This window comes from Ambystoma mexicanum, chromosome 3p (assembly GCF_040938575.1).
Source record: "Ambystoma mexicanum isolate Mex_15411 chromosome 3p, UKY_AmexF1_1, whole genome shotgun sequence".
NCBI lineage: Eukaryota > Metazoa > Chordata > Amphibia > Caudata > Ambystomatidae > Ambystoma > Ambystoma mexicanum.
The window spans coordinates 1,231,559,723-1,231,572,478 of record NC_090925.1 but is presented as its reverse complement, the minus strand read 5'-3'; the positions used below and the strand labels follow the sequence as shown (position 1 = coordinate 1,231,572,478).

At 47.2% G+C, this 12,756-nt stretch overlaps 1 protein-coding gene across 3 annotated transcripts in view; it reads left to right on the top strand.

Moving 5' to 3' along the window:
- The window catches only part of LUC7L2 (LUC7 like 2, pre-mRNA splicing factor), a 291,524-nt gene that overhangs the window by 117,060 nt on the left and 161,708 nt on the right, over positions 1-12,756 (top strand). For all 3 annotated transcript variants that reach the window (XM_069652700.1, XM_069652701.1, XM_069652702.1), the window contains one exon: positions 4,612-4,722. In XM_069652700.1, coding sequence (XP_069508801.1) covers positions 4,612-4,722 — 111 coding nt within the window. The remainder of the gene's footprint in view (positions 1-4,611; positions 4,723-12,756) is intronic.

Genomic DNA, 12,756 nt, shown 5'->3' with positions numbered 1-12,756 from the left:
GCTAATCATTGCACCAATTTGGGCAAAACACCCATGGTACTTTCACCTGATGAAAATGTCACCATGCCCACCAATCAAACTGGCAACTTCACACAACCTGTTGCCACAACAAGATGAAAAAGCATCACACTCCCAACACCTTATACAACCAGCTTAGCAACTTGGCTACTGAAGTCATAGTTTGGTTGCTTAAATTGTATCTACATGATGTATTGAAATATTAAATGAGGTGCTAAAACCATCACCAGATATTGCGATTTCAATAAGTGCAAACGTTTTTTCGTCTGCTGTACTAAAATCGGTCCTTTTTAACTGGTCTCCAACAAACCATACTTGCAGGCCTCCTTGTGTGGTGTACAATTCTCTAAAGGTGCATTTGACAGTGTTATCCGCATACACAAGGTTTATTCGTGGATGATCCCAATAATCCAAGTGTTTATGGAAGGGGTTAAATGCAAATACTCAGCAGTGACCCATCCACCACCCGGATGAGATTTAAATGTTCTATTATGGGGCCACCCTTTGAACCAGTGCATAAAGCCTCGCAAAAGGATATTTCAAAGTGGGGTTTCTTAATGCCATCACTTCCATCAGAAGTATGTATAAGTGATTTACAGGCATTCTGTGCCAGAACCATTTGTCTCCAAACACAAAAATAAAAGGGGTTTTAGGAACACGTCCTAGATTCTCACTAAAATATATTTCATAATGTCACTTCAATCGGCCCATAGAACTGCCATACAACTGGGGCGTGGCCGAGCGGCATAGAGGATGGCTGAGGAGCTCCGGACCAAGGGAGATTTTTTTTGCTTAAAACTCACTTTGTTACGACTTCTCTTCAAAACTAATACCAGTATATATCTCTGAAACACTTTGTACGGCAGTATGATTTCTGGCTAAACGATAAAGTTGGTATACGACTGCAATGCACTTCGCTAACCATGCACCGTTACATGGAGCCTCCTTACCTCACAGAGAAGTTCGCTTCAACATAACGCGATGCACCTCTGCTGGTGCAGAAATGTTATAAGCTCCAGCGGACTACAGCTTTGATCCTCCGACGTCGCCCTTCAACTTCGTATACTTCAAGAGCTACGTTCACTAAGATGGAACGTTGAAGAGGCCTTCAGCAGCGACTTCGAGTAGGAGGCAACCCGACTTAGCTAGTCAGCTGACCAGGACGACGCGCCGAGGGTAAACCACTTAGTCTGAGGTATGAACTTTCTGCACTACAACTAACTGCAGATTTGTATGTAATCAAGACTTAACATTACATAATTAAACTTTCATTGATTATTTGAAATCTCTTGGATTTCTTCAAGTGAACAATATCATTTAAAGTAATTTTAAGGATACTACCCTGTTGCTGCACTCCAATGCTTATTCTTATGGACTGCATTTAAATTGATCCCAGTGAATTTTTCTTCTGAGATAAACTGCTAAATGCACATTTGCTGCAACTGTGCTTCTTACACACACTGTGTAATCATTTCTGGAGATCCATCGATCGGTATCATCTCAATCTTACTTTTATTATACCAGCCACGATTTTGTTTGAATCTAAGGCGCTTTACCATCGCCATATGAAGTATATGCTCACTAATTTGAGCTGAGTATTTTGTTGGTTACCACATCTTTGCCCTTTTTCACAAATATGGTCCCATGTGGACCCCTATTAACGTGTTGCTAACACCTTCAGTGTTTATGGCTTCACCTTTACCATTATATAAGTGCGCCATTGAATATCCTCACAGGAACCGGCGTTGTCCTTAACTGGCTCACTCTCTGCACAATGGCAAACTCTTCTGGTTCACAATTCATTCATTATACTCTTTATTCTTTAAAGTGGAATTATTCAGTTTCCATCTAAATTTCTTTTCTATTATCACCAAGCATCACTGACATTTTCATATGTCGTCCTCCACAAATTCACCTTTCAATGCTTGTATGGAAAAGATTCTTCAATAACTCAGTAATCTATCCATACACTTGATTCACTTTCATCTTCTATTCAAGAAGAACTTAAAGGCTTCAAAAATGACTAAACTTTTTTCTGGCATACTTGATGAAGCAGAGGAGAGTCAGTACTGTAGAAGGCATAGAGAGCATGCAAACAAAAATCCTACAACTAAAAGGTGAAGTTACATAATTGGAGTACAGAAATCGAATGGACAACTTGCGTTTCTATGTGATTCCAGAAAAATCTGAAGGTGCTGATCCTATCAATTTTCGAATAAACTGATCCCTTCCACCTTGCTATCACCTTCTCACCACCACTAGAACTTCAACGGGCTCATAGAATCAGACCTCGTTTTACCAGAACTGATTCTTCACCAAGACCTTTCATTGCATGTTTTCTCCGACCTCATCAGGCACGTCAAATCTTACAAGCGGCCAGGACAAAATCTCCTATTCTCTTCCAAAACAAAAGAATGTTAATTTCTCCAAACTTATCCAATGCCACCCAAGCTAAATGTTAATGGTCATTTGTACCGCGCAGTTTAGTTGGTGCATTCAATAAATGTTGGTCCTGTAGTGAATCCATGCTGATTTTACGCATTTATTCTTCAAATGTACATATGTTCATGTTTTTTGGTCTAAAGTTTGGCTTCAGGTGCAATACATTTTTCTCTTTACAGAACCTTAACACTTGCTAATTTAATGATCAGCCCTATAATCAATCTGGTCATAAATCAAATGGACTCTCCTTCATAGTTTTACTTGTTTATTAACATTGCTTTTCATATGCATGCAATTGGAAAAATGCTACCAAGCTTTCATATAATCTCTGATGGAACTCAATCTGCTCGACTCGTCAAATGGAACAATGCCATGCTTCATTATTTGATTATTTGCATACATTCAATAAGAAATTGAAGATTCATACAATGCTTGAATGCTAATGTATAATAAGCTTTTCTAGTTATTACCCCCGCCCCCACCTCTTTCCTTTTTGTCTCATGTCTGTTTGTAGTGTTTAAATTCCCCCTAATTATCTGAATTTGATCTGTTTTTTATTTATCATAGTAATTTAATGGTAACTTCTGAAATCAAATATACTGATTTCATTTGTGCAACCTTTCAATGTACTAAGTTATGTAATTTCCTGAAAACTTAGTAACTTTGTAATTTTTGACCTTCTCTATGTAATACAAATATTTAAACAAAAAAAAAACTGCCATACAAAGCACCCAAAAAGACACTTCATACACTTGACGTACACAGGGTAGTCATGTACTACCTTATGATGAGTGCCAACGCTGACCAGTTGTTTCAATGGCGACGGGGAGCGAGGGAGATCCAGTCATAAAAACTGCTATTGCAAGATGGATGGATGGATGGATGGATGGATGGATGGATGGATGGATGGATGGATGGATGGATGGATGGTCGGGTGTAAACAACACTTACTTGTCCAGCAGAACTCTCCCTTTTACACTGAAAGTAAATTAATCGCACAGTGCGGGAGCTTTGCCCGCTTTCGTTTTTAAGGTACCACTAGAGGCAATTTGTGTGCACTGAACTCCATGTTGCTGCTTTACATTCGTGCAACTCTATTGTGTTGATACTCCCGTCACAAACAGATTCACATGTTATGCCAAGCAGTATTAAAACATGTTTTCATATCTGTCCCTTCAGCTCCTCCACCACCTTTATCCGGTAGTGCATGCTAATCTATGGATGGTCTAAGCAAATTCACAAGCTTCAGAAGACAAGCATTACTTACCCAGTGTTAGAAAACATTTTCTTTTTGCTGCTTTCCCACTGTTAACATGGATTTCTAGAATCTGACCCGGTGGACAGATTGTAGGCGGCCGACCTAGTTATGATGAACTGCGATCTGAAAGTCAAAATAGATGTAGTGGCACAGAGACTCTGAAGTCCCTCTAACCAGAAAACACAAACACCAACCCTGGGGGACAACTTGAGATTGGGCTCAAAGGGATGCAAAAAGATTAGGGGGTTCCATAAAATGTGACTGCAGAACCCAGTAAATGTAGAATTCTGCCCTAGCACAGCCTGAAGTTGAAGGAGTTGAGATTTGTTGTGTATAGTGAGTGATTGAGGGCACCAGCCCTACTGAAGGTAGAAAGTCTTTGTAGAGCTGCTCATAAAAAATGATAGAACGGTAGACTTCATTTAAGACTATTCCCAGTCTGTTTTTGGGAGACGATTCATAAAAGCTGAAAAAAGTATTTTGTCTGTGCTGGAGAACTGTATTTGCATGTAAGTAACTTTTATACTCGCTTTAATCATGATTGCACTGGTATTCTCAAGTCCACTCATGCCACATAGATTTGTAATGGAAAATGCATGCTTTTCTATACTTGGCTTGCTGGTGGGGAATTATTCCACGCTTTTTGAATCTGGTAACCATAAGATCACTGTAGACTATTAGTACAGGTACAGAATATTTGTAATCACCACTGCTAGATCCTTACTCATTGTACTTGTATGAATGCAGTTTAAGAAGGACCATTCAAGAACCATATCCTTAGAGCGCAGGGAATTGAGTTACCTGCTAGCTGCAAGGTATGCCTGTCGCGGTTTGCTATAGTCTCCATTGCTTGTTTTTTGTCAAATTACGACTCATGTTCTTTGCCTCCTCAGGCGATGGATCACCTAAATTCATTTATCGCAGACTGCGACCGAAGGACTGAGGTGGCTAAGAAACGGTTAGCAGAAACCCAGGATGAAATCAGTGCTGAAGTGGCACTTAAGGTACTTTTCAATCCCAGCTTGTTTATCCTGCTCTCCCTCCCATTGTTATATTTTTCCAACACTATTTTATCGGTCTTAATAATTTCTGGCAAGTGCTCTCTGCATTGGGGCTTTGGACCCTCAACTGTAGTTATTTTGTGGAAAAAGATGAATTCCAAGATGCTGGCCTGAAGACTGGATGTGTGAGTAAGTCATGCTAGGACCTTCCAAGACTGTCCTGACAGCCAAGCGCTGCTTGCAAGACTTAGGCCACCAGGGTGGGACAGGACAATATCAAATCTTCTTTGGTATATAGCACCCAATTCATCTGCAGTCTCTGGGACTTATTGCCAAGCACATTTCTGTCCCCCAAAAACAGGCTCTGGGATATAGCGCCCAGCTCGCTTCTTTTTTAAAAAAAACTTTTGTTTATTGGCAGAAAATTAAGACCGGTATAGCATATCTTACACAGAGATGAACAGAAATCAGTGTCACATTAGGCATTACATCATGCACTTATTGATGAAGCTCAAAATAGGGAGGGGGATGATTGACAGCACGAGGGGGCGCGGGGTGCGCAGTGCTTATGGTGATGTGTCTGGCAGACCCAGTGGGGGCGGGGGCAGGGGGGTGGGTGGAGCTCCACTCAAAATCGTCTCTATTGTTCAGATAGCTGCAGAGTTCTGCCCACACATTCTTTGGGCGGGATGGCGTGGGCAGGGATCCAATATACTCCCCTTCACAGATTTGTACCCACGTGAGGGCTTTCAACCATATCTCGAGGGGGGGGGGGGGGACTTCCAACCTTGTAAAATGCATCTTTTTGCGACAATAGCGCAACACAGGACCAAAACGTATGCATGTGATCTGCCTCTTCAGAGTTACATTTCGGGTATGTGTGGGTCGGGGTGTGTAATAAAGTCTGTTGAGGAGTTTATATTGTATACAGCGGAATCTAGCGCTAAGGGAGACTTTGCGCGTGTGCCCGCACATTTTGTTCCACATATCAGTGATTTCTATCTCCAGCTCTTTAGCCCAAGCTTCCCGTGGTTTAAGGGATGTGTTCTCTCGCTTTTCCAGCTGCGTTTTGTACAGAGAGGATATTATGCCCCTACCGCCTGTAGAGTTTGCTATGTATTGGATTTCGGGTGAGTCTGGGGGCTCGTCTGGGTTGGAGGGCCATATGCACGAACCGCCGCTCTTAGCCTGAAGTATTGTAGTAGCTCAAGTGCTGAGTTGGAGTGCTCGGGCCGCCACGTTTGGGGGGGTGATGAATTTACCATTGGGGTATAGATCAGTTAGTGCTCGATATCCCAGGGCCTCCCAGTGTCGCGTGAAATGGTGGTCGTGCGTGAGGGAGAATCCTGGGAATTGTCATATGGGTAGCCATTTATAGTATGGGTGATGCTCTTGTGTCGGTTTCAGAATCCTATTCCATGCTCTTATCCTGGTGGCCACAGGGTCTGCTGGGGCGTCTGTCCGGAACGTGTGATGTAGTAATAGGGTCATGATGTTGGTCCCATCCCCTGCCAGTTTCTCTAATTTGACGTGGGGGGGGGTGGGTTCAAGTGTGCGTACCAGTGCGTGGCATGTTGGGCCTGTGCTGCAATCCAGTACAGGGTTAGGTCTGGGGCTGTGAACACCCCTTTTTCGTAGGGAGGGGTCATGTGTTGCCACTTGCGGACAGCTCCGGAATGCCAAAGGAATTGGGCGCACGCTGCATGGTGCCTCTTGAAATATTGCTTCCTGGGCCATACTGGTACGTTGGCAATGATATAGAAGCTTAAGGGCCGCAAACATTTTTACTAGGGACAGTCTGCCCGCCAGGGACAGAGGGAGGCTGCACCATTTAAGCATCTTGGATTCAATGAGCTGTGCAGTTGTCTCGTAGTTATCCTCCAGTAAGGAAGCTATGGTTAGTGCCACTTGCACCCTTCGGTACGTGATGCCCCCTGGGGACCAGCGTAGGGGAAATTTGCATGATGGTTGCTGGGTTGCCACATTTAAGGGGGAATATTTCGGATTTAGAATAGTTGATGGTAAAACCAGAGTACGTTCCTATTTTTGTTATGTCTCGGATGATCGGGTCCAGGTGTGTGGAGGGGTCTCTGACATATAGAAGTACGTCATCGGCATACAGTGAGATGATTTCCGGTGTATCCTGTAGTTGAATACCTTTATGGGTGTGTCTGTCCCTAATGTGGTCTGCCATGGGTTCAATGGCGAGCGCAAAAAGGATGGGGGAGAACGGACATCCCTGGCGGGTACCCCTGTGTAGCGCAAAGGGAGAGGAGACGATGAGTTGACAAGCACCCTGGCCATTGGATCAGTGTATAGCAGTTTTATGTAGGAGAGCATGTTTGGTCCTATACCCATTTTTCAGCACGGCCCTTAAGTATTTCCATGAAACCATGTCCAATGCCTTCTGGGCGTCTAGCGTGACCGCCACTGCATCCGTTTTTGGGTCAATACTGGACATTACATTGAATAATCGGCAGATATTGCGTGCAGTAGAGCGGCCAGGGACAAATCCACTTTGGTCTGCGTGGGGCATAAATGGAAGGAATCTATTCGCAATTATTTTAGCGAAAATGTTCATGTCAGTGTTGATAAGCGATAAGGGCCCATAGGAACCACATTCGTCTGGAGGTTTCCCTGGTTTGGGGAGGACGGTGATTAGGGCTTCCCTTAAGGAGGGGGGAGGGAGGCTAACTGGAGGGATTCGGTCCAGACCCCGTGCAATATGGGAGCTAGGATGGCAACGTGTTCCCGGTAGAACTCAGATGTGAGCCCATCGGGACCCGGGGCCTTGTTTTTCGGAAGGTCAGAGATTACCTGGACTATCTCATCCAAGGTGAACGGGGCATCGAGTTGTTCCTTGGTGCTCTGGGAGATGAGGGTCATAGGGATCCGTTCTAGTAGGTCATCTAGGTCTTGGGCATTGTGTTCCGGCTGGGGGCCATATAGACTGGCATGAAAGCTAGCAAAGGTGTCAGTGATGGGTTGGTCGGACCAGTGTCGTAGCCCCTGTTCGTCTACAATACTATCTATTCGGGACCTGCCTCCCTCCACTCGTACTAATTTAGCTAGGGTTGTACTGGGTCTGTCACCCTCACCATACCGTCGGGCAGCCACAGGGCGAGCAAAGTATCTCACCTCGCTCAGGGCGTGAGATTCAAACCGTTCTAGTTCTGTTCTGATTTTTGCTAGGGTTGCCGGAGCTGGCACAGAAGCATGCTGCTGTTCTAAAGTTTTGAGCTTCGTTTCTGAGCTGTTTAGGGCCTGCCATATGGCTCTGAGAACCCCGGCCTCCCTTGAGATGCACATCCCTCTGATGTATACTTTAAATGCCTCCCAGCGGGTCCCCTCGGGTGTGTCCTGCGTGGTGATGTTCTCAAAAAAAGTGTTTATGTCCGACAGGATCTCCGCTTTAAAGACCATATCAGATAGAGCTTCAGATTTAAAGTGCAGGCGGGGCGGGCTGCCGGATTGTTACCCAGTTGGATTTGCAGCAGCACGGGGGAGTGGTCCGAGAGCGTGCATGCAAGTATCTTAACGTTCGACACCCTGCCCACTCGGCTCCCCGACAGTAAGAACATGTCTATTCTCGAAGAGCTGTCGTGTACTGTGGAGTAGAAAGGGTAATCTCTGTCGTGGGGATGAAGCGTTCTCCACACATTGTGTAACATTCATGTGTCTAACCCCTCCCCCCCACCCCTATTAAAGGGAACTTCCACATATCTCATGAGGATGGTGGTCACGGCATCTATAAATTCAGGGGAGTGAGTGTTGGGACCGTATGAGTTCACAAGCAAGCATTCCTTGTTGGCCAGAGTGCAGTGGAGGATCACGTATCTGCCCTCCGTGTCGATGTGGGATGTGTGGAGTATGAATTTTAACGATTTGTGGATGAGAGTCAGGACTCCTCTGGATTGGGTGGAGCATTGGGTATAGAATCTGTTGGGGCCCCAGGACTGTGCAAGGTTGGATGATAGGAATTTCAGAGCGTGTTTCTCCTGCAACAGGAGTACCTTGATTCCGTGTCTTTGTGCATATGCAGTGATCCTGCAGGACTTTGTAAAATTTGTCAATCCCCGAATATTCCAGGTCATCATTTTAATAGCCATGCTGACAGTTTATGGGACATCCCAACTAAAGGGACTAAAGGATCTGCCTCTGTTTACCAACATATGTGCAGCCGTGGCGCAGATGCGCCTCTCTTCAAGACCAGTCATTCCTTTCCTGCCGATTCTATGGTAACATTCCCCAACTTCACCACCCCCAACCCTCACCGCCCGGAACAAACTAGCAGTGTGATAATACCCACCCCTAGAGCAACCAACTGCGTGCCGTTTCCAATTTGGCGACGCTTCACTAATAGCCCATCAGGGGCTTAAACATAAACACTCCACCTTAGAAGGCATTGCAGCTGTAGTGGGGGCTACCGCTGCCGTCTGATCCACATTTGTTAACGCATATTATGATGATGATACATTAATCTTTTGAACGGCTGATGGAACTTAGGGTTACAAAAAAGAAACAAGTATGTTCTTAGGTCCTGAGAATTGAGCAATTACTGGCATAGTTCGGTGCCTAACAGTTAGGCTGAGGAGTCGAGGTTCAGGCCCAGTGTTTGCCATTTTTGTCAGGTACTTTAGGGATGTACCCCCTTCCCTGAGTCATGCTCTTGAATATAGCCATTGGGGCTATGTATGGCCATAATACTACAGAGGAGGGGGGGGGCCAAGTTCACCCCCCACCCCCCCGGGGGGGGGCAGTCTGTAGGTGGGGCTCGGTTGATGAGGCCTCCAGTAGGGTCATGCAAGCTTTGATCTCAGTTGTCGTTCATTGGTTCATCTGTGGGATCCGCTAGTGGGATTTGTGCCTCTATGAATTTGACTGCCTCATCCGGGACCGTGAAGAAGTATAGCTTGTTGAGGTGAGTGAATTTTAGGCGAGCCGGGAAGAGCATCGCATACTCTATTTTCCTTTCTCTGAGCATCTTTTTAACACCACCGAATTGGCGTCGTTCCATCTGCACCCCTACAGAAAAATCTGGGAAAATCCTGATTTGGGAGTCTAGCCTTAGTTCTCCTTTCTCTGGCCAAGCGAAGTATATGGTCTCTGTCTTTGTAGCTTAGCACTTTTGCAATTATTGGTCTGGGGAAGTCTCATGGTTTAGGCCGGGGTGCCAGTGAGTGATGTGCTCTTTCTACAGTGAAGAAAGGTGATAGCTCAGGGTTATCAAGGAGGTCCTTGAAGTTTTTCGACCCTGTGTTCCATATGACCCTTCTGAGCGGATTCGGGAACCCCCACTATGCGAATGTTATTTCTTCGCGACCTCGATTCGAGGTCGTCGCACTTGGCTTTGACCTGTTTCATGTCGCGGACGAGCTCCGTGACTGTGCTCTGTAAGGTATGAACATTCTCGTTGGTTCCCATCCTTTGCTCTGCCTCCGTGATTTTGTCCCCATGTTGGTCTAGTTTAGCTCTCAGGGAGGCTACATTTGCCTTTTATACCGTTCAGTTTTTCATGGAAGCTGCAAAGTTTTTGGCCATGGATTCCATTAGTATAGTTAAGTCAGGCTGCGGTGGGTCCGGCAGGATATCACCATCTACGTGTACCATGGAGGACGACGCCTGGTCCGCCCTGGGCGCTGCCTTGGTGAACTTATCCATGGCGCCTACTTTGTTAGCTCCTCGCGATCTGTTGGACATTGTTACAATGAGGAGCAGCTCCCAGCTGGGCGGGTTTGGTGGTGACCGTAGTACAAGAGCCCTGTAGTGAAGGTGGTAGTAGGCCAGTAGTTTTGGCGTGTAGGGAATTTGCGCCTAGTGATTGTAGGTATTTGGCACGACCAGTTGAGGGTGGCCAGCTCGGGGTTGGGCAGTGGTAGTGAGCGCCATGAAGAAGGGAGGGTCAGGGGGGCTCAGAAGGTGCCCCGCAACAGCCGCAGTGGGTGGGGATAGCTGAGCAGAATCAGGTGGGCTCCTGTGAAGCCGGTATCACATTAGGTGGTATTTAGGCTTCTCTGGGCGGAGTGCAGTGGATGAGGTGAGTGTGGAGGCCCACTAGGGTGAAGACACGTTGCCGTTGCGGGCGCCAATGGAGCGGGGTGCCCTCGCCCCTCGTGGTGTACTGTGCAGTCCCAGCTCCCCTGTGGAGGGTACAGGCCTTCTGGTGTGGGAAGCAGCCGCGTGGGAGGGAGAGCTGGGGAAACTGGTTGGTTCTTGCGTCTGGGCCAGGCTGTAGCCGCTGTTTATGAGCGAGTCTGGGGCCCGGCTCCCGGTAGAGCAGCGAGCGATGTTGGGGCAGGGAGCTCAGGCCGCGGAAAGCGTCTCATCGTAGATCCGGGACCCAGGAGCGGGTTGCCGCAGGGCGCCGCCACGCCCAGGCAGGGACGGCAAGTATTGTTAAGGGGATGGGGAGCCAGCCGCAGCCGCCTTGTGGATGCAGAAGGGGCCCGCGGGATCTCCGGCAGGGCAGTAGAGGGGGCGGCGGTGTACCAACACCCCCCCAACCCACTCAGGGGCACTCACCGTTGCCGCCCACCATCGGCAGGGCCCGCGGTGGCAGATTGGAAAGAGCTCCAGCTGGTGTTGCAGAGCGGTCCTTTGTCCCACGGCGGTCGCGCCGTTCCGGCAGTGCGTTGGGAGGTTCGTTAGCAGGTTTCTCACTGGCCCAGCAGCGGTGTATCTCGGGGCCGCCCAGGCGCCATCGCCCTCCGAAGTTCCAGGGGGTAGGCCCAGTGGGAGTACAGGGCCGGCCTACGTAGTCGGCTGTATCTCGGCCGCAGCTGAACCGCAGGTAGCAGTTTTTACGCCGTATGTGTCCCGTAGTTAGAGGAACCGTCCAGTGTAGTTTTTTAAGTGTAGAGATGGCTGGATTCTGCCTTTGTTCGCCAATGTTTATCCGTGGGTCGCGGAGCTCTGTAGCTAGGCGGCCATCTTGTTGGCTGCTCAACAGCGCCCCCCTCCCAGCTCGCTTCTTGGCCCCAAACAGTCTCTGGGATTTAGCTCCCTGCTCTGTGTTGGGGATGTGGATTTCCTGAGGCTTGTGTTCAAGCCGCAAAATAGCAGTCCTGATCTTGCTAAGCTTTGGTTTCCTTTTTGGATGGTCTGTAGCTTACTTATGTAGCCAATGAGCTAGGGCACGCAGCTCTCCGGAAGGGGTTTGGGCAATGTGACCAGGCTTGTAAACTATCCTTGTCAAGATGGGACAGGAACCCCTTCCAGCCTGGGGTGGAAAGTTGAGGCTTGTTTTCTATACTTTGGCCTGGTGGACAGATGTAGTGAAAGTGTTGGGGAGAATTGTCATTTCTGTGCTAATTTCCTCCCACCTTGGAGACCCCCAGCTATTTTCCTGGACTTGGGACTTTTTAACGTTAACTCGTGAGCGAGTGGGACCTTTTTCTCACTCCCTCCTGTGTTTTTCCCTGACTTTTATATTTTCACTGATTTTGGTGTCTGACAAACTCCATAGGCATCTGCTTTTTTTATAGTGACCCGCTGCACCCTGAGTGCAGTGTCACTGAGGTCCCTTGGATTTCTCTTAGGGTTTAAATACCTTTTTCTTGGGTGAACTACTATTCCCAAGAATAGTAAGGTGATCTTACCTTTTTTACTTTGTAGATCCAGCACACACCATCTTATGTGGCGTGCTGGGGGAGTTACCTAGTAGCCCCTTATCCTACTTTCCTATGTAACATTTTCTGTTAACCTAACTAGTTTAAATGGCTGGTAGCAGTGGTTAACTTTTTACTACCAGTGTGCATTTTTACTGCAAGCTGAACCCTCAGCTGCAGTGCAGCACCCGTGGGTGTCCATTTTGTCAAAATGGCCCTTGTCGTCTTTTTTCACCATTTTCTGTTTTCTTTCTTGGGTTTTACTATGTACGTTGAGATAGGTTTGAGCCCTTTGTGTGTTTTGCCTTTGGCAGGCTTCAGCCCAGAAGCCTGTCCCTGGCCCCAGTGTGTCTGGAAGGACAGGAAGTGAGGGAGGGTTCCGAAACTCTGCTGTCCTTTGTCTCTAGGTGTGCCTGAACGAAACCAGTCC